The 23,098-nt window shown below is 41.0% G+C and overlaps 1 protein-coding gene across 2 annotated transcripts in view; it reads left to right on the forward strand.

Moving 5' to 3' along the window:
• Positions 1-4,278, forward strand: part of LOC5574750 (protein halfway) — a 29,052-nt gene extending 24,774 nt beyond the window's left edge. For both annotated transcript variants that reach the window (XM_021839143.1, XM_021839142.1), the window contains 2 exons: positions 3,188-3,524; positions 3,582-4,278. In XM_021839143.1, coding sequence (XP_021694835.1) covers positions 3,188-3,524; positions 3,582-4,124 — 880 coding nt within the window. In that variant the 3' untranslated portion in view covers positions 4,125-4,278. The remainder of the gene's footprint in view (positions 1-3,187; positions 3,525-3,581) is intronic.
• Positions 4,279-23,098: the final 18,820 nt, after the last annotated feature.

A 23,098-nucleotide genomic window follows, 5' to 3' on the forward strand; every position in this document is an offset into this window, starting at 1 on the left:
AGTGATAGTAAAATGAAGGTTCACAGGTCATTTCAGGGTGATAAAAAATTAAATTTTTGAAGACTATGCAAAAAGTGTCACGTTGGCAAATGTACAAAAAATTTACTATTTTTCACATTTAATTTACTATTTTAAATGTACTTTGTCGAAACAATCAAAATTTCGAAAATTGAAAAAAAATGTGTTCTGTATCTCGATACCTCCCTAACTCGATGATCCTTTCAATATCGAGTTAGGGAGAGATAACTGTAGTTACTAAGCCGAAAACTTTCAGGCTCAAATTCGCGAGCTTCCTTGAAGAATTTCTTTCTTCTCATTTTCGGGGAAGTGTCGTATTAGGGGAACTGGTTTTCGGGGTAATTTACCATTCGGGGTAATGGTTTTCGGGGTAATGTGTCATTCGGGGTAACGTTGCATTCGGGGTAATGGTTTTCGGGGTACTGGTTTTCGGGGAGATGGTTTTCGGGGTAATGGTATTCGGGGAAGTGTTATAGGACCAAAACGGTCACTGAGGAAACAGGCGTCCCGCAAGGGTCTGTGATTGCGGTTACCCTATTTCTGGTGGCCATGAGTGGAGTTTTTCTTGTGCTTCCCAAAGGAGTGTTCATCTTGGTTTATGCTGACGATATTCTTCTTATTGTCACCGGGAAGCATCCTAAGAGTATCAGGCGCAAACTACAGGCTGCGGTTTCCGCCGTTGCCAAATGGTCACAGGAAGTCGGTTTCGATATATCGGCAGAAAAATGCGCAAGACTTCATGTATGTGAATCGAAGCATATTCCACCACGCAAGCCGCTGACAGTAAATGGCGTTCCTATGCCAACGAGAAAATATACCAAAATCCTCGGCGTCACCATCGACCGGCATTTGAAATTTCATTGTCATTTCAACAAAATTAAGGAGGCCTGTAAAAATCGAGTGAGTATGATTAGAAGCATCTCTGGAAAACGTACTAGGAGCGATAGGCAAACTCGGCTACGCGTGGCCGACGCTGTTGTATGCAGTCGACTGTTTTACGGTGTTGAGCTTACCTGCCGATCTTTCGAATACATGGTGCAGCAACTTTCCTCAACCTATAATAACACAATTCGTGCACTGTCGGGCCTTCTACCTTCGACCCCGGCTTCAGCAATCTGTGTGGAAGCAGGCGTTCTTCCATTCCGATACAGAGCGGCGATGTCCATATGTTGTCGAGCTGTAAGCTACTTAGAGCGAACTGAGGATGATGGGCAGGTTTGCTTCCTCGCTGGGCAAGCGAATCACGCCCTTACCGCTGTGGCCGGATCCGTGCTTCCCCCGGTGGCCGGGCTCCACCGTGTTGGGCCTCGAAGCTGGAGAGCCAGAGAACCACTTATCGACAACGCTATCAAATTCCATTTCCGGAAGGGTTCAAATCCTACTCAGGTTCTAGCTAACTTTCGCCATAGAATTCAAAATAAATACCGATACGCTGATATCCGCTATACGGACGGCTCTAAACTAGCAGGTCGGGTGGGTTTCGGAATCTACGGTACAAATTTAGAACAATCACACCGTTTACCGAATCAATGCTCAGTTTTCTCCGCTGAAGCAGCCGCGATCCTCAGAGCAATTTTGGAACCTAGTGAGAACCACATTCTTATAGTCACCGATTCTGCCAGTTCGCTACAAGCACTGAAATCCAGCAACAACAAACATCCTTTCATTCAGGCTATCCAGGCCGAGCTAGACAACGAGAGAACATCAACAACCTTCATGTGGGTCCCTAGTCACTGCGGTATACCGGGCAATGAGCGTGCAGATGCTGCTGCTAGAAAAGTCGACAGAGCAGGATATTTTGTAACGAAATTCCGGGAGATGATATCAGAAAATGGATTAAAAACACGTTATGGGATGCATGGGCAAGCGAATGGCATCAAGAAAGATCACTATTCATAAGACGCATCAAGAACGAGGTTGTACCTTGGAATGACCTTCCAAACTGGAAAGAACAGAAAGTATTATCTCGCCTTCGAACAGGCCATACACGGGCATCTCATAATATGGGAGACAGCCGAAATTTTCGGAAGATCTGTGAAACGTGCAATACGCAAAACACAGTACAACATTTCATCAGCGATTGTCCTACACTTGAATACCTTCGGATGCAACATGATATCACATCTATCAGTCGTGCTCTCCAAAACGATGCAGTATGCGAAAGAACTCTTCTAAACTTCCTCAAGGAAGCTAGACTTTTCAACGAAATTTAGCAAATGCTCAACGCTTGAACCTTCGTCGATACGGAAGTACTTGGAAGATCATACAACGCAAGATAGAATCGGCCTAGAAAGGACACCACTACATCAGATTGATTAACAGTATAGTTTTAAAGAGCTTCAGTTTTGTTTATATTTAAAACTCTGTATTGCTAGAAGATACCCTTCAGGTACTTCTTGATTTCCTATTTTCTAAAGAGATGAGCCAGCCTCGGGCTGCAAATCTCTTAAATAAAGATATCTATCTATCTATCTCTTTAGGATTTTTCCTGCGATTCTTTCAACACTTCGTCCTACGATTTCACCACACATTTAGATAATTCTTCAATGGATTAGTTACGTTACAATTGGTTACAACAACAAAGATTTTTCCAAGAATCACCCCTGATATTCTTAGCAATAATCCGGGTGGGAGCTCTCAGTAAAACACTAAAGCAATATGAAGTTATTCGTAGCGATAATTCTTTTGCAACTATAAAAAATAATCGTTGGAGGAATTTTAAGAAGCCAAGAAATATCTTGGGAATCGCTGATCGAATTCGTGGAGTAATTTATAAAGAAATTCTTGGAGAAATCCTTGAAGAAAACGTGAAGGAATCTCATGCTTACGCTTCTGAAAGAATCTCTAGACTTTTTCACAGGGATTGCTCACCTGTAGATATTCCTGGCAATATTGTTGTAGTAATCTTCTCCATTACTAGGATTAATCTGGAGTATCTTTTCGACTCCATTTTACCGATTCCGTAGTTCTACGACAGTTTTGGATGAAAATCATGAATTGATATATTCATGTGTTATAATATCAAATTGTCCTGATTTGGCAGGATTGGAACAAGTTCTGGGTGTTTGAATATATTCTTTCTCGTTTGATCAATGGCATGGCGTCTATTTGAATCCGAATGAAAAATCATAAATTTCGGTAATCATCCATTGGTATTGTTTAATTTCAGAGGAAACAGCGGCATGCTGTGCAAATCCCTGCTGGAGTCGCTCAAGGAAGGCATCAAATTCATCGACGAAACGTCCACCTTCTGCCTCACGAATCGCACCTTCAACTGGTTCGACTCAACGGACTTCATCCCATTGCCTCAGCTGCTGTTGAGTCAACGAATCCAAAACGACTGCCCCACGAATTGCACCTGCGCTTTGGAACGGCTTAATTTCGATCTGAACAACACGGATCGAAAAACGTTCACCGCCCAGGTGGACTGCTCCGGACTAGGGCTGATGGATTTCCCGGAGCATCTCCCACCGGACACGGTCACGCTGAACGTATCCAATAATAACGTGAGTTGGACATTTATGTCTCTTCGAATTAAAATTCAATGGCTTCTATCATTACAGATAACAAGTTTGAAGGCCTTGATCGGGAAGTCCTACAGCACTGTGCATCGCCTGTACGCGGACAACAATCAAATCACCTCGCTAAGTGACCTCGAGGGAACGGACTTCATCTCCCGGTTCACCGTCTTTTCGATCCGGTGGAACAAGCTGAAAACCATCCAAACCTATCAGTTCCGGTCCAGTTTGGACCTGGGTTCGTACATGTTCCTCGAGGGGAACCCAATGACGTGCGACTGCACCGCAGCCAAGAACCTGAAAAACTGGCTACTCAGCAAGAAGGCCCAGGTGTTCGACCACGACATGATCTATTGCGAAGGGAACACCCACCTGTCCAAAGTGGTCCAGATTCAGGAGAGCAAACTGTGCCAATCACAGCACGATTGGACCGACTACATCTACTACCTGATAGCGACGGAGATCATTCTGCTGATCGCGCTGATCGGCAAGGTGTCCTACGACTACTGGGTGTTCAAAACGGCCGGCTATCTGCCGTGGCCGGCGAACAAGATGCCCAAACTACCGTGCGATTGTCTGTGCGAGTAGAGGATCCTCCCTCCATCCACCCGTATTTCTCTCTATATCTGATTAGGTAAATCTCAAGTGCCTTGTACCGTCTGTGATTGATCTTTTAATGCGTAAGATTCGAAAAGTAGATTTCGAAGAATCTACAGTGAAATAATTGACTGTTTTAAAATTACGATTATGTTTGAGCTAAATTTATTTATGAAAGAACCTACCCTTTTTCGTCTTCTCCGTTTTTGATTTTTCGCTTGACCATTGTGCGCTCACTCACTTTTTTCTTGAATATTGGGGGTGCCTTTGATAACGTGCCCTTTCGTTGCAATATTGGAAGCTGTGGTAGACGCTTCTATATGAGGGACACGACAGTGCTCACCGGGGATGTGTTGGTTTAAGTACGCTCTCTGTAAGGTGCGTGCTTGTGAGCTTCGCTAAGGCGAGTCAGTCTTTGGTTACATGGCATTGAGTTCGGTTCGCGTGTGCGCTGTGTCCGTGCTGGACGATTAGAACGGAGTATTACAGAAGCTGCACGAAATCATCGGCTACCTCTACTAATTGGATTTATCAAATGCTCAAAACTTGATATATCTTCTCGACATTGAGTTATAAGCTACGATTAGGTAATTGAGTGTTTGCAGATGCTCCCAGCTGAGAGCAACGTCGGGTACGTGGTAAGTCGACGGAATGATTGGTTCGACGAGGAGTGCCAGGAGGTTTTGAAGGAGAAGAATGCAGCGCGGGCGGTCATGCTGCTTTCATCCGTCGAACGGCCATTGGGTAGCTGTCGGGAAATCTTCTATCGTCCTGGCGCCACAACAATCCCGTTTCAAAACGATCGCCTATCCGCGTTGTCGTCGTCTTAAGGATTACTCGATCCCGGTTCTCTTCCGCCGGTTCTGGAACGGCGAACGACGAACACGCTGTTTCGTCCACCGTGGGCTTTCGCTTCTCGGAACCGTAGATCGTCCAGCCCATCTTCGATCGTACAGCGATTGGTTCGTTCGGTTTCCCTACACGTGACTCCAACGGAGCGAACAAATGAAGGTTGTCCAAACCGATGAGAATCGTTGGTACCCCGTACGGAAAGTCCTTTGTCGGCACCCCTGCTAGATGCTTGTACCGCTGCACCACTTCTGCGTACCGAACATTCTGCTTCGGAAGCTGCAGCTCAGACACCGTTCGTGTGTTGAACAGCGGAAACTTCTCCCTCGAACCCTTCGCTGACATCATCATCTCGACACTCCGAGACTCGTTCTCAAACCGGTTGATGTTGTCGGTCCACGTGACGATCAACGGCTCGAGTGTACCTTCTGCCTTCAGCCGCTTTGCAACCACGTCGTCCACCTAAGTCGCCGACGATCCTTCGTCCAGGAATGCGACGGTATCGTACTGTCGCTTGCCGACGTAGAGCGTTACCGGCATCATCCGGAAAATCACCGTGCGGTCCGATTTCGCTTTCTGCAGCTGCACTGATTCTTCTACCCGGTGCAGAAGAGCATGATGAGCTCCCTGACAATTTCGCATCACACACAGAATTTTGGATGGACAGCGATTTCCATTGTGCTTGTTGAGGCAGACTCCACAGAGTTTCTCGACTTCTCGTAGCCGCTCGGCGATGTTCATTCGCCTGAATTCCTCGCAGTTCCTAATCAGATGATCGGTCCGCTTGCAAATCCAGCAAGGTCGGCTGGCCACCTCACTACGAGTAACTTCGCTTCGCTTCAGTTCGGACTCGTGCACATGCACGAACTCCTTTTTCCGATTGTTCTCCTTCCCAGGCCGCACCCGGTCGTTCATCGACAGTGTGGTGAATTCCGCCACTTCGGAGACGTCGGATACAATGTCGGTCGCAAAGTTCGTGAACATCCTCAGCGGACTGTCCACTCTGCCCCGCTTGTACCGGACCCATTCCAGCTTGTAGCTTGGCGGCAGCTTGTCTACTAACTCCTGCACCAGCATCGGGTTACTGAGGTGGTCGGTCAGTCGTGCAGCTTCTAAATAGTCGCACAGTTGCTTTACCGTGATACCAAAGTTTATGAACGTCTCCAGCCGATCAGCTCTCGGCGCTGGAGTGCTCCTCACCTTCGTCAGCAGCGTCTTCAACAGCTTCTCCGGTTTCCCGAACAGGCTTCGAAGGTCCCCAATAACATCCGGAACTGAATCGGGCAGAACTAATCGGCTCCTAACTGTTGGAGGAAGCACAATTTTGTGCAACACCAACGTATCAGTTCCACTGTGTTGCGAGGAGCAATATGGCTGCATAAACGTTGACGGCAACAGCCACGAGCCATAGTCGAGGCGTTGCCATGGGAAACGATCGCAGCAATCTGTTTTTTCTTATGCTATGGAATTTTAAATAAAATTCGTTCTCTTGGCGTGTAGCCTTTCAGTAGTAAAGACGTGTTTTCATTTTTGCTCCCGAACCTGGTTCTGACTCTGCTAGTTCTCGAACACTAACTGCCTCGAGCGCGTCTCCTTGCAGACAGTCCTGCAGCTGCTTCAAATTCTCCAAGTTCGTGAATCCACACGCCGCTGTAGTGTGTTCGAAGCTGCTGATGAATAGCGGCCAAACTTCCGCTTCTCCGCGAAACTTCGGAAGGTTCTGCGACATCGCTTTCCGAGCGGCCAGCTGCTCTTTCGTAATTCGGCCGACGGCTCGCTCCGACCTATCGCCAACTTCGCTATATCTCGAGCTTCGACCAACGCTTCGCCCCGGCCCGTCGCCGGCTTTGTTGCTATGACGGCTACTTCGCACTCGATCTTCCGACGAATCGCTGCTTTCTTCTTCGTCGCTTGATTCCGAATCGGTCTCGACCACTTTCCGCACCTTCTTCATCAGCTTCGGCTTCTCGACTTTCTTTGACTCCGCTCGCAGCGGATCGCCTTTGGGGTACGCTCCCCGAAAATCGGCGGCCGACGACAATTTGCCAACCTCCGTCTGTTCGTCCAGCCACTCGTGCACTCTCTGCTTCGGAATGTCTGCCGAAGCTCCACCAACAGCGCTTTCTTGGTCCTTCAACGCGTTGACTCTATTAACACTGCTAGCAAACTGCTTCCGGATCGCATCCCGCTTCTTCACAAATTGCCTCTCCGCAGCCAGTTGAGCATCTAGCATCTCTTGCTCGTGCTGCAACTGCTGCTCCTCCATCTCGCGTTGAACCTGGAGTTCCAGCTCACGCATCTCCCGTTCTTGCTTCAGCTGCTCTTCCTTCCACGCTTTCTGTCGAGCGAGTAACTTCTTCCGCGCCTCCATCTGCTTCGCGAAGGCCTTTTCCTTGGCAAGTTGTTCCTCTTCCAACTGCTTCTCAACTGGATCAACGTCGGAACCAACTCCCTGATAGGGCCCTCTATCGCTTTTCTTGGCGAACTTCTTACTCCTCTTCTTGTCGGTCGCATCAGGAACTCTCAGCTGCTGAACACTACTAGGGACACACTGTGGGGCAAAGCCAATGACTATTGACAATCCCTTGGTCAACACCAGCGCATGAAAAATGTGCCCAGTGTTTACATTTCCCACATTGGACCCAGTCAACGTCCTCAGACATTGACTCCGACATCGAGCAGAACAAACATAGCTCGTTCTTGGAAGGTGAGGAAGCCATCTCGAAGAATCCGATTTAAAATTTTTGATTTTGTTCGAATCAAGTTGACGGCACAAACAATTTCTGTGAATCAGCTCGTTTTATTTCAGGCAGATCAAAAATTTTAGTTTGCCTTCACAATTAGGCTTCCTTTGTCCCTTTCCCGAACAATGCTGCGTCCTTCGCACAAATTCTGTTCTCCGGATCTATTCGCGATAAACCGGCTTTCGTTTGTGTTCAACGTCTTGCGTCTTCTATCTGTCCATCTTGGGGTCTCTTGAATCGTTCACTGTCTAATTGATCATTCATCCGTATCGTCTAGCGTCCGTATTGTCTTCAGCGACTCCACGATTGTGACCGATTCAATAATAAATAACTTCCCTACACTTTTTCCTCCAAACGACTTTTGATAATCCTACCAAACTTTACTTTCCCGCTCAACTCTGTTTTCACACCTTTTTGAACTTCTAACTCTTATTTGTTTTTATTTACATTCTTTACCGATGACAGTTCTTACCCCATCTGTCATCTCTTCTTCTCTTTCCATCTCACCTATCGCTGTCAACGGGCGCTCACCTTCTCACGCCTCATCGATGCGGCAGTGCTGCCAGAACAGGCGGCATACGACAGTATCGACCGCGTAGAGCTATGGAAAATCATGGACGAGAACAGCTTTCCCGGGAAGCTCACGAGACTGATAAGGGTGACGATGGAAGGTGTGCAAAATTGTGTGAAGGTTTCAGGCGAACACTCCAGTTCGTTTGGATCCCACCGGGGACTACGACAAGGTGATGGACTTTCGTGCCTGTTGTTCAATATTGCGCTAGAAGGTGTTATGCGGAGAGCCGGGCTTAACAGCCGGGGTATGATTTTTACGAGATCCAGTCAATTTGTTTGCTTCACGGATGATATGGACATCGTCGACCGAACATTTGAAAAGGTGGCAGACCTGTACACTCGCCTGAAACGCGAGGCAGCAAAAGTTGGACTGGTGGTGAATGCGGCCAAGACAAAGTACATGCTAGCTGATGAGGCCGAGCGCGACAGGGCTTGCCTAGGTAGCAGTGTTACGATAGACGGGGATACGTTCGAGGTGGTCGACGTGTTCGTCTACCTTGGATCCTTGCTGACGGCTGACAATAACGTTAGCCGTGAAATACGGAGGCGCATCATCAGTGGAAATCGGGCCTACTATGGCCTCCAGAAGAAGCTGCGGTCAAAAAAGATTCACGCCCGCACCAAATGTACCATGTACAAAACGCTCATAAGGCCGGTAGTCCTCTACGGGCATGAAACGTGGACGATGCTCGAGGAGGACCTGCAAGCACTTGGAGTCTTCGAACGTCGGGTGCTTAGGACGATCTTCGGCGGTGTGCAGGAGAACGGTGTGTGGCGGCGAAGGATGAACCACGAGCTCGCCCAACTCTACGGCGAACCCAGTATCCAGAAGGTGGCCAAAGCTGGAAGGATACGATGGGCAGGGCATGTTGCAAGAATGCCGGACAGCAACCCTGCAAAGATGGCGTTCGCTTCGGATCTGGTTGGTACAAGAAGGCGTGGAGCGCAGCGAGCTAGGTGGGCGAATCAAGTGCGTATCGATTTGGCGAGCGTGGGGCAGAACCGAGGATGGAGAGATGCGGCCACGAACCGAGTATTGTGGCGTGAAATTGTTGATTCAGTGTTATCTGTGTAGATGTTAACTAAATAAATGAAAAATGAGATGCTCCCAGCTGGGAGTCTTATGGACGTTTTTGTGGAATCTCGCACATAGCACATAAGTTTCCACCTGCATAGAAAATTACGATTTGGCTAACATTAACAACAATAAGATTCTTCTAAGTGTAAAGGTGAACGCATTACAAACAGTTGATATTTTGTTGAACAATATCCAACTCAGATGTCAAGATCACTAAAACTATTTGTGTACTGTACACCAAATTATGACAATATACCGTAATGCAGTGGCGACTCGTAACCTCACTTTCTACATGTTCTACGACTAAAAATGACTATTTCGACAAATTTAGATTATAAATCAAAAAGTTTATTATTGAAATCGTCCTTTCTAACAAATCTCTACTCATTACATGCAAATTGGTTGCTGAAATTCAAGAATTTCTGTTCGTGGACAGGTAGGTTTGAGGTTAGGGAATCGCCACTGCCGTAATGTTCAGACACTGTTTAATTGTATGAGGACAGAAAATTCCAATAAATGGTGGCAATATAGAACAACCATCTGCCGAATGGTTCACTCTTCTATTTACGATCACATCAACACATATGTACATAACAGTATTGTTTTACTTATCCCCAATAGTTTGTCAAACAGTTACGTGCGTTGGTATTCGTAAGCGATGTTTATCAAACACGCTTACGTAAAACTTACCATGCAGAACACGCAAAGTTCATAAAGCGACCAAAAATGCTTCTGTTCTACAAGACAATTGAAATACTATGTAATTCCACTTTTTATTGGTCGATTTGTGCGTGAAAACAGGAAGCAAAAATTTTACAGAATTTTTGAAAAGTATGTGCAGCCTGTACTGCGAGCCGTTGTGTTTTTTACAAAGTTTTTTTGTCATGAAAAACCCGTGTTTTTGCTGAACATATCATCACGCTATTTTTGAAGTAACAAATTTATTTATGAATTACTCTTTCCAAGGGGTAGTTTAGGCCCTTATAACTGCCTTTCGGCGCAAAAAGGGCGCAGACAACTCTTACAAACAGGCTTGATAATGCTCCTCAACATCATTAGAGTTCGGTGAAATACTCTAGAGCGGCGTGCCGCCTTTGCTTCTTTGTAAGGGAGCGAAAAAAATGCTAAGCAGAGAGGCAACGAAAAATGAGCGAGGAAGATGCAGCACAAAACACAACAGAGTAAAATTCCATCAAAAAAGGGTGCTCTCACAACTCCCCGAGGACTGTTTGTTCGGGCGGCTTTTGAAGTGTGAGTAAAGGTGAGCATCGCATCAAGAGATAGAGTACCTGAAAAAATCCTTGCATTTTTTTGCACTCTCACTCGAATCGCTTGAAAATTTTGAGTTTAGTTTTTTCTCCTCAGAAAAACGGCTAAATCGCCTCCTCTTTGCATCGCAGAGGAGTTTCTATCAAACCTGCTTACAAATCATAAAAGTACCATATCTTCCGTTTAGGCAGATGATAAAAAAAATTGTCTATAAGCGTCTTTTCATGGGTTCTGACTATTGAACAAATAAGCCTTATTAAAACGATTTCTGTCGATAATTTCTTTACTTCAAGAGATAGAGAGGTGCGATGTTCAGCAAAAACACGCGTTTTAGGATATCTAACAACTAACAATCTAACAATAATGATTTTAAACGATTTTTTTCATACAACTTTCTGTACATTCTGTTAAAAAATCGTAACTCTTTTACAAGATTTTTAACAATTTTCGTTTTAATAAAGCTTATTTGTTCAATAGTAAGAACCCATGAAAAGACGCTTATAGACAATTGTTTTACGTTTTCATGACAAAAAATTTTGTAGCACACAAAAAATGTTAAAATTCTTGGAAAAAAGTTATGATTAATAATATGATTTTTAGGGGCCATTTACATACAACGGAATATATCTCAAATCTCAAAAAGTATAAGAGATAGAAAAATCATGTCTTGGACAAAGTTGTTTCAAATTGCCAATGCTACAACTTTACCGAAGACACCATATATCTATCTAAATGTTTAAAAAAATAGTTAGTCTATCTCACTGCTAGGTGGATCGATCACTTTTGGGGCAAGTGAAAAGTAAGGAGACATTTTTCAAAAACTTTTTCTGTATTTTTTTTCTACAATTTTTCATAAAAATCAATTTCAGCATGCTGCTTATATTTGGTGGGAGTTAAGCTAAAAGATATACACGACCTCATTTGTTTCAATTTAAAGTCTCTAGAATTTGAAGAATCTCAACTATGCGAATTCCATTACCCACTTGCCCCACGGTACCTTATACAAACTATGACGTTTGCATGTCCAAACGTAAACAAAACAGTAGCTGTCAAAAGTTACACCTTGATTCGATCTATTGAAACAATGTGAAATGAGAAAATTTCATGCAAGTGTAGCTACAAATGTTTCTTATAATTTAAGCTGAATTGTCTCCGTACGTTGACATCAGTAAGTTTTGCATCAATCACAATACAAAATATATTAGAAAATGTACAATTTCAAAGAAAACCAACCTTTTTTTGTAAAACCATTGCAAGTCCTTTATGACCGGACAGTGAAAATATTACCCTAATCACTGAGATCTAATTCATAATTCGCTTTTTTCATAAATGTAGGGTACACAAAACGAACAGCAACAAAAATAGAGCATAATCAACAAAACTTTCGGTTCTTAGAGGCCTTAATAAAGTGCTGTAAACATGATGCTTCTAAGGCAAATGAGCGCACGAGAAGCAGCCACAAGATATATTGTACAGGCAACTCTCCATAACTCTACAATGAAGGGATCATCGAGTTAGGAAGATATAAGCTGTGATGGTAAATTCACCAAAATCGCTTTGGTGAGTGATTTTGACGGATAGCGCCGACAATTTTTGTCGCATAGGATTCATCGAATGTAGCGCGGTTGTTGCACCATGGCCAGATTCATTTCCCGAGCGCGTGCACGGAAAGAAATAACAATTGTGATTTAAAAAATAAAACAGTAGCGGAAAATCAACTGATGATCATTGTCGTTCTACTATTATCAAACGTTCTATTAAAAATAAAATGCTTTTAGAAGTGCGCAGCAATGGTAAATCGGTCTGATGTATTCTGCGCAGTTCATATGTATTTTCCACACGTCCTCCTATAATTGTTTTTAATCCACTTCGATACCGTCAATCCGCCCCCAAACTGGATGGCGTACACTCAGCTTAACGCAATTTATAATTAAGTATTGAGTTGTATATATTAGTATATATTAGTTGTGGTGCTAGAGGACATCTTGAAAATCCACTGAGATTCTTTCAGATACCCTTCTGAAATTATTATATGTAGTTATTTCTTTGATCGCTCTGATTTTTCCAATAACTTCCTTGGGACTTCCTATTGGACTATCCTAGAAACCCATCTTGGGTTATTATGGAAATCCTTTCAAGATTCTACTGTAAAATTCTGGAACTCTGCCGTAAAATTCTGGAATTCTGCCGAAAATGATTTAATGATTGCTTTCCAGTGTAATGGAATCTATTTTAAAAATCTGGGTTCGGGGATTCCCACAAAATTCCTCGGGTTTTTTTTCTGGAAATCCAATCGAAATTATTATTTAAATTATGATATTTTCCTCGTTTTCCTTCAGTATTTCTTCTGTGAAACTCTTTGAAAGTTCTTCAAAAATCCCTTTGAGATTCTTTCCGAAAACTGTCTTAGATTATACCTATTATTATGGAATACTCTCGGAAAGACGCCTGAGACTATAATTAAAAAAAATCTATTATTTCACTTTACTTTCTTCCGTGCAAATTCTTGGGATTCTTTCGGAAATTCCTCTGGAATTCTTTTGTAAATCCCAATGGAATTCTCCCAGAAATCCCTGTGGAATACTTCCGAAAATCCTGCTAAGAAGCTTTCAGATGACGGGGATTTTTTTAAATCTTTATTTATGGAAATCATCCGAAAATTCCTCTGTAATTGTTTGGAAATCCTCCTATTCTTACAGAAATTCATCTTATATTCTTACAGATTTATAGCTATTGATTTTATTGTTTCTGCCTGAGATAATTTTGTATAACCAGAATTTTTCCTAAAATTCCTTCGTGATTCTTTAGAATTTTTTTCTAAGATTTTTTGAGAAAAAAAAACTCTGTGATTCTCCTGGAAATTCATATGGAAGCGTTTTTGATTTTTTTCGTGATTTTTCCTTGGAAATTTTCTTAAATCCTTGGCAGAATTTTCTGAAAATCCCTCTTGAGTTCAAATGGAAATCCTTCAAGAAAACTACCGGACAGCCACTGAGACTTTAAAAAAAATACCTATGAGATATTTTGATTAGGGTAAAAGCACCGGTTTTGGCCAGCCTAAGAGAAAACGTAAATAAAAATTATATGGAATGCCGTATTTATATAACAAATATGTCAACTGCAAGCTCAATCCACATTATGTGTGCAAAATATCAAAGCTGAGATATTTCCATTTTTTCGCTTTGAAAATCCTGTTGGTCAATATAGGCCAACGGAAACAGTTTCGGCCAGAGATTTATCTTCGGTTCCTAAATTGGCCAATCGCATTGATTTCTCATGAGAGTGGCCAAATTAGAAGTGCTCTGGCCAATTTAGGTGTATGGGAGTTAAAATTATATGGAAAATGAATTGTTTTTCTTTTGTTTCGAATCAATTTGGACGAATACACACTACCACCATCTGTTGGCCTATCGGCCAAACACACTACTTTTAGCATTGGGCGTACACGTCCTTGTGACTATGATTTTAATCGAGATTTGTTCTAAGTGTAACGGCTGTTTGTCTGTGGTTCTTCTGTAAATCGACCTGGGATTCTTCCGGAAATCCTCCTTTAATTCCAAAGCAATTTCCAGAAGAATTTCCAGAAGAATTTTCAGAAGGATATTTTTAAGAATCCTGTATATTTTCTCAATGTAATTAAACAAAATACCATCTCAATGGAATTAAACAATCTCAATGTAATTAAACAAAATACCAGAACAATTTACGGTTGAATTCCACAAAAACTTCCGGTGAAATTCTTGAATGCTTATCATTCAAGCAGAATTCCAGTCGTATTTGCGGATGAATTTCGATAGGTTTTACGGAAGAATCCCAGCAGAATTTCTTGAAAAATTCCAGTAAAATTTCTGGAAGAATCTTTGAAAGATGTTTCGAAGTCCTCCAGCAGGATAACAGAAAGAAATCTGGGGGTATTTTAGAAGAATTTCCGAAAGAATCCTAGAGAGATAGTCGAACGAATAACAGTTTTCTTTAAAAATTCAGGATACTCCCAGATTCTAGAGGTAATTCGGGAAGAATTTCTGCAAGAATCCTTAACAGAAGGATTTGAAGGATCCTCAGAAAGATTTTCGAAAGAATCCCAGAAGGCTTCCCGAAAGAATGCTAGAAAGATATCTGGAAGATTTCCTACAGGATTTTTGGAAGAGTCCCAGACAAATTTCAAGCATATGGACTAGACTGGCCCTTAAACAAAAAAGTTGTAAAACTTAACGGGGCACCCCCTAGATATGAGCCTTAGGGTAAGAAAAACGCTCTCTCAAAATTTCAACTCAATTAGTTGCTCCACCAGCTGGCGCAATCGTTATGAAGTTTGTATGGGATATTCGTCTCAAATATATTGAAAATTGACCCTGTGTCACTGTTTCGTTCCGTATACTAATTGTTCGCGTTCAAATAAGCCCAGAATGACAAATACACTAGTTGATACCCTAATGAACATAATTGCAGAAGGTTGTATCTGGATTTAATCTCATTTTCATTACTTTTTCAGTTGTTGAAAGTTAGGCTTAGATTAGCACTCCCGTACAGTCACTTATATGCATGCGACATGTGCCTCAGCTCGCCCAACATCATAGGTGGCTATGATGCGCTTAGTGGTTACCTCCAAGCTATGTTGAAGAAATACAAGCAGTATTGCATGATGGTTAAAACACCAACTTTATTAATTTTGATCGTGGTACAATCTTCTACAATATTCTTCGCTATTATATCAAGTAGTGTTTTTGACATTCTGGGTCCAATTGAACGCGATCATCAATTTTCCTGAACCAAACAGTAGATGATGTGCTGTTGCTCATATGTTTGAGCTGAAAATCCCATATTAACTTCAATTCAAATGCGCCAGCTCATGGAACGACCAAATGAGCTGAATTTTTCAGAAAGGCTTCCTCTAACCCCAAGAAATAATCCTGGGGGGTGCCCCGTGGAATCATACAACTTTATTTTTCTCCCATACTGAGCTGGGCCAGTCTAATATGGACGTAAAAATCTCAGTGGCATTTCTAGAATAATTTCAGAAAGATTTTCGGAAGCATCCTCGAAAGTATTCTAAAGGGATTCCGAAAGCATCTCAGGTGATTTCCGGAAGAAAACCAGAGGTATTCTCATAATAATCCCAGAAGTGTTTCCGGAAAAAAGGCAAGAGTTATTTTCGGAGGAATTCTCGACGAATTTGTAGTAGAGTCGTAGTACATTTTTTAGCAAAATCCTCTAAAAATATCCAGAAGAATTGCATCAGGATTTTTGTTAGAATCTTCCATTGAATTTCCGAAAGAATCTTCGAGAATTTCGATTCGAATTTAATTTCCAGGATTTCAAAAGTAATCCTGAAGGAGATAAACGCAAACTCACATACAGATTTATGCAAACATTCCAATAAGATGTCCAGAAGAATCACAAAGGATATCCGAAAGAATATCAGATATAGTACCGGAATGTTAACGATTTTTTTTAGATGAGTCCAAAAGCGATATCTGGAAGTATTCTGTGATTTCCAGAAAAACTTAGAGAAAAATCCGAAATAATCTCAAGATTTCCAGAACAATACCAGACAGGTTATAAAGGATTCATAAGTGATTTAAGGAAGAATCTCAGGAGGGAAATTCCGAAGAATTCTGGGGTAATTTCTGGACCAATGTCTTTTTTATATGCTGTATCAATATATAAAAGTAATTATAATAAATAAGTATTTATGGAACAGTAACAATTTTAATTTATCGCCATAATTGAACGACAATTTTAATTAGAATGTGCATCCACCACATCATCCCTCTCAGAAGGATTGTGATTCTCAATATTTTTTTTGCGTTGATTCAGAATTGTAATCACATACTAGTTTAATTGTATGTGGTGTCATTCAATATTCAAAATAAGATTCGTTAAGCCGAACATGTTGATCCTTCGACATGAATCAACGAGCATTGCTTGAAATAATGAGATTTTTTCGATTACTTTGATTAGTGATTTCTTTTTCTGAGAATCTTCTGAAAGTTACTTTCAAATGTTTCCGAAAATTCCGTTTGAAATTATTCCGTGAATCTTTCTGCAGTTCATCGGGACATCGGAATTATTCTGGAAAATATTAATGAAATCTTCTGGATATCTGTGAATTTCCTTTAAATCTTTCAGGGATTTTGGCGAAATAACTTCTGGGATTCTTTTGAATATCACTGTAATTTGTTTTTAGAATTCTCATGGGATTATTTCAGATATTAACGAAAATCCTTCATACAGAAGTGATGCTTATGTAAATCGCCTTGGAATTCTTCTGCAAATCCTTCTATAATCCCAAAGCAATTATCAGAAAAAAAAATTCAGAAAGAAAATTTTTAAGAATCTCAATGGAATTTCTGAAAAATACCAGAACGATTTACGGTTGAATCTCACAAAAACTTCCGGTAGAATTCTTGAATGATATCCGGAAGAATGACAGTCGTATTTTTGGATGAATCTTAGCAGGTTTTACAGCACAATCCTAGCAAAATTTATTGAAAAAATTAGAATAGAAAGATATCCGAAAAAAATCTCCAACAGGATTTTTGGAAGAGTCCCAGAAGTATTTCAAAGATATTGGTGTAAAAATGTCAGTGGAATTTCTTGAAGAATTTCAGAAAGATTTCCGAAAGCATCTCAGGTCATTTCCGGAAGAATACCAGAGGCATTCTCATAAGAATACCAGAAGTATTTCCGGAAAAAATCTAGAGTTATTTTCAGAGGAATTCTCGAAGAATTTCTAGTAGAGTCGTACATTTTTTGATAAAATCCTCTTTAAATATCCAAATGAATTGTATCAGGATTTTTGGTAAAATCTTCCATAGTATTTCGAAAACAATTTTCAAGAATTTCAAAGAATTTAATTTCCAGGATATCAAAAGTTATCCTTAAGGAGATACACGCAAAATCACATACAGAGTTCTGCAAAAAAAAATCCAAAAAGATGTCCAGAAGAATCGCAATGGGATATCCGAAATAATCTCAGAAGTAATACCGGAATGGTAACGTTTTTTTTTTTTTTGATGAATCCCAAAGCGATATCTGGAAGAAAATTCAGAAATAATCTCAAGATTTTCAGAACAATCCCAGAGAGGATTTGAAGGATTCATGAATGATTTAAGGAAGAATCCCGGGAGACGCTCCCAAAGAATTCTAGAGTAATTTCTGTAAAAAATTTTTTTTCGTATGATTTATATATAAAAATACTTTGATTCAAATATATTTCTTGTGTAGCATTAAGTTTCACTGCAGCTGTGTCGTAACATCAATAATAAATTTAATTTATAAATCTTTTAAGCACATCCAAATTAAATAACAGTTCAAAAAGTAAAATACCATTCTCATGAGTTTTTGAGGATCATATGGTCGGTGTTTAGACAGACCAGACTAGATGAATTTTGGAGCTCTAAGGATACGTAAAGAACTCCACCAATTATAAATCTTCCATGTTATTTCGATACAAATGTATTATCAAATAGATAAGTTACATTATTACAGTAAATATCTATACTATTTTGATGTTTCACATGTTTGGGGTACATTTTTCTTACTCGATTAAAAAAAACACTTGGTTCAGTCTGTCAACATCGACCATATCTATGTTTGCTATTTGATATTTAAATACTTGGATTGTGCTGTATCAATATTTACAGGTAATTATAATAAATAAGTATGTATAGAACAATAACAATTTTAATTTAGCCCTTTAATTGAACGACAATATTAATTAGAATGAGCCTCCACCACATCATCCCTCTCAGGAGAATTTTGATTCCCAATATTTTTTTGCGGTGGTTCAGAATTAAAAATATCAAAAGTCTATTGTAATCTCATCCTTTTTGTTCAATTGCATGTGGTGTTATTCGATATTTAAAATAAGTTTCGTTAAGCCGAACATGTTGATCCTTCCACAAGAACCAACAACGAGCATTGCTTATGTTAAGAGATTTTATCGTAGTCTAAACGTTCTTCCCCGTTTGTTTATGACTAATTATAATTTCAAATTATTTTAATTAAATTAGTTGTGTTGTCTACTATTGTACACGGCAACATGTTTCAAAATAAGTGAAGCTGCTTTAAAAACAAACTTTAACATCGATCAACCAAACCATAGAATATCCAATAGCGGAAAAATAATAATAATAACCGATCATTGCAAATCGAGCCAAACTGGCGCTCTTTCCGTGCGCACGCGCTTTCTGCAAGCTGTCAAACAGACTTTTGTGCCTTCCTTCTTTCGCTCTCCTTCAACTCAACAACTCAGCACGATCCACCTCCTGGTGGATTGGTGAGCTGTCTGGTTGTTGCAGATGAACAATCATCGTGTAGCGCGACATCATCATTGACACTAAGCTTGCAACTCACCAGAAAATCGTGGTACAATTAACAACGGCCCTATAGAGTTACCTACCATCATGACTACAGCGTAGCGTCACGCCCAGGCTTTGCAGAATTCGCTCTCATTTGAGTATGAAGCACGATCAAAGCAAGCAAAGAAAAACATCCCATCTGTTGCGGTCCACGATCGTCATTGTATCGCAAGTCTGATAAATGCAGGGGGGGTATACGCAACGAGGTGCGCCTACCGTTCATGTTTTGTGGGTGTATTCGTTTGGCTCACAACGCTGCTAGGCATCCCGCTGTTTGAGTGTTGAAATGCATCAGCATTTGCTGCCTGGCATGGCCCGCGTTTCGACCTGTGCTGTTTGGGCCATTTCGCGTGAGAGATGATGCTGTTTGGGACGGCCCGCCCGAGAGATGATTGTTAGGCGTGCTTTGTTTGTAGTTGACAGTCGTACACCCACCCTGGATAAATGGAAGCAGCGAGCGAGAGCCCCAAAGAGAGAGCGATGATAAAACCCATTTTACTCGCTTGTTTACCGTTGGGGATAGGTATTTTTCTTTACTGGCACGATAAACAATCCACGAACTTCCAATAGCAATAGTGTCCCCCAGGCTTGGAGCATGTTTAGAGGGGTTTTATCATGCACTACTATCCCCCCAATTTGATCAAAGTTGTAGCAGTATACGATAAACAGTCTCTCATAATGTGCAGCATGTTATGATAGTTACAGAGAGCGATACGTGAGCGATTCTCTCAATTTTCTCAGGATTCAATTTCAAACTTCTCCAGTTGCCCCGAACGTTCAGGGTCGCCAGGCCCTCTTCCACTATGCACAGCCATTTTATTTTCGCAATTCTTTCTTCCGACATTCGTGCTAAGTGACCAGCCCACTAAAGTCTGCCGCAGCACTTTACGCTCAAAAACACCGAAAGCTTTCCAGTCTGCCTCTTTCAACGTCCACGCTTCGTGTCCGTAGAGAGCCACTGGACGAATCAATGTTTTATACAGGGCGTTTGCAAGCTGCGGGACCTAAGCTTGCCATTAAACTTTTATATGTACAATAAACATATTATCTTTGGGTTTGCTAGCCTTACTGATTTTACACTGTTCTTTCTTTTATAAAGTGAAGTATTAAATTCAACTAGTTTTCTACCAATATTTTGAATACTTTCCCGCGGGAATCGACAAACCTTACATACCGGCATATGTTCAAGTTTATCTATAACGCTTGAAACATCCGTTTATGGCGAAGTAGGCCGTTATTGAAATTTGTACTGAGCGTTGATGATTGTGGCTAATTCGTCTAACGATTGCGAATTGAAGAAAAACACTTGGTTTTGCACTGACATAACTGAGAAGGTATGTTGACTGAGTTTTATCACTTTAAAATTGCAAGCTGCAATATCAACATGGCTGTCAAAACGAATGACGGGCTACTTAGCCTTAAAACGATGTGTCGCAAGCTACGCTTCACAAAGCCACATTCGCCACATAGTTAATGAATGATTAACGATTAATCAAAGAGTAATACAAAAAAATATATTAAATGATATGAGACGCCCTAACCACCTTTAAGTATGCAACGAATGTATCACACTCTTGAAAATTTATTGGTACACATATGATAAAAAAAATGGGAAAATTGATGTGAAATTTGCGATAAGGGAACATTCAAATATGACGTCCGTTTTTCTGGATTTGTGGACCCCCCCCTCCCCCCTCTGTCAGGCTTTTTCCAATACCTTATTCATGTACTGTCACACTTTAGTAGAGACCCCTCCTCCCCCAAATGATGGACGTCATATTTGAATGATCCCTAAGGTTACTTGTCTTCTCGGTGAGAATCGAACTCACGACTCCCTATTCACTAGATAGGGCGAGTTACCCGAGAGAACTCATGGACTGAGAAGTTAACGATTTCAACTCAATAATCACGGTCCTCTTTCACGAAGTGAACCTCTTTCGGAAAAATTAGATGCTCATCCAAACACAACGCTTTCTATTGTTGAATGCCTAGTAACCGAAATTGGTTATTAGGTACATATAAAAAGACTACACACGTGCTGGACGAGATTTACATAGTGCGGGCTCACAATGGGTCGCGACGTTCTAAATATAACTTAGATAGATAATAATTAAAAATAGTATTATATTAAAATTAAAAATTTTGATCAAATTTGACATCAGGCGTGGTTAATCATAATCATAAATCATAATCACTTTTCATACTGAGTTTAATCATTAATCATAATCATTAATCATCTAAAACTTTAATTTAATCATTAATCATATTCATTAATCATACTTTGGCTTAATAATCAATCACAATCATTAATCATGGCTTCAAAATTTTTAATCATTAATCATAATCATTAATCAAGATACAATTGAATTTAATCATTAATCATTTAATTAATCATTGCGACCCGTTAATCATTAACGCTCTGCTTTATCAGAAGTGAGCCATGTTTCACTAAGGGCGAATACGTCACAGCGCGTGCTGTGGACTAAAAATTTAAACGCATCGATATTTTTAAGAAGGCTTCTACAATTCCACTGTAGGATTTCGATCATATCCCCGACCTCGTAGGTTGAATTATCCATCGAGAGATATGAACGAATCAAGGATCGGCCATTGTGAAAACAGACGTTTCAGAAGAGGTTTTACGAAAGGAAGAGCCATGTTAATGAGGTTTCTTATTGCGGGAGAAACTTCCAATATTTTGAAGATGATTTCCACAATCCCAGAAAGTGTTAGTTTGTCGGAAATTTTGACACTTTCCTGTCGAGCCGAAGGAATATTTGCGTGTTGGCTTTCTGGGCGAAAAACTGGGATATCTGGGGTTTTAGATGATCCCGGAAGTGACGGAAAGTCTCCAGGGACAAGTCTGAAACCTGGTGGATTCGCTTTAATAGCATTTTCGCCACTTCTTGACTTTTTCAGGGAGGGTTGGAGTTCCTGCTGTGCGTTTTGAGAAATGTGCTGACGATGTCGCAGCTGTCTAGCAACAGCTCCCTTTCTCTTTGATCCTGTTTGCACAATAGTATACTCTTCACCCTCCTCAGAGTCAGAACCTTGCTCATCGTCAGCTAGGGAGGTGAAGATATTGTTGCTAGCTATCGGTTGGGCTGGCGGAGCAATAGCTGGGGCGATCTTCTTCAGCATTTCTGCGTAAGAACGCTTCGATCGCTGCTGTAGAGATCGAATTTGATGTTTCTCCCTCTCTATATACCTAGGACATGTGGTGAGCTCATGTGGAGCTTGACCACAACATGTACACTTAGGTTCTGTACTGCAGGCACCCTCAACATGTTGCTCACCACATTTAGCGCATCGTGGTTTGTTACAACAGAAAGGTGTGGTATGACCAATCTGTTGGCACTTATCACAGTGCATGACCGTAGGTTTATAAAGGCGAACGGGTAACCGAAGTTTCCCGATCACCAAGTAGTCCGGAAGCGCCGATCCAGAAAATGTGACGCAAAACGAATTTGAGGGCTGTTTTGTGCCATCAGGAGCCACCTGATTCATTTGTCTGACATCAAGAAAATAGTGACTGGGGGAACAGCACGGTTTTTAAACCCTCCAGCACCAGCTTTGATGTCAGCGCAACTCAAATGCGGTTCGGTGACAACCCCTGCGATCTCAATGGGTGATATGAATAAAAAAACATTGAACTTTACTACATGTAGCATCTACTCAAAAACAAAATCCACAAAGTTTACTACATTTTTGGTATGAATAAAAAACTTTTCGAACATGTAGTACTTACTACTTTCGAACATGAGCGGTGACTGAAGCTGCACGTTAAGAAATTTCCATTCAGAATGCAGAGGGATTCTGCACGTAAAGAACAATCTATTCAGAGTGACGCTTAAAATTAATACAATCACGCATATGAAGGAAATGCATGGAATCTAATCGATCAAGCGACAATTTGCACACAATCATGAAGGTGCTGTAATTTGACAATATTTGTAGTGTAATTTTGCGATTAGTCTGGTATTCTCTTTATGTCTATGATTTTATGATGAAGAATTTTCTGGGTGGTTTTCGGTCTTCGCCAACGCCAATTTTTATTTTTTTTTATATTAGCTTAACATCTATGAGGAG

The sequence above is a fragment of the Aedes aegypti genome, chromosome 1 (assembly GCF_002204515.2).
Source record: "Aedes aegypti strain LVP_AGWG chromosome 1, AaegL5.0 Primary Assembly, whole genome shotgun sequence".
In the NCBI taxonomy this organism is placed as follows: domain Eukaryota; kingdom Metazoa; phylum Arthropoda; class Insecta; order Diptera; family Culicidae; genus Aedes; species Aedes aegypti.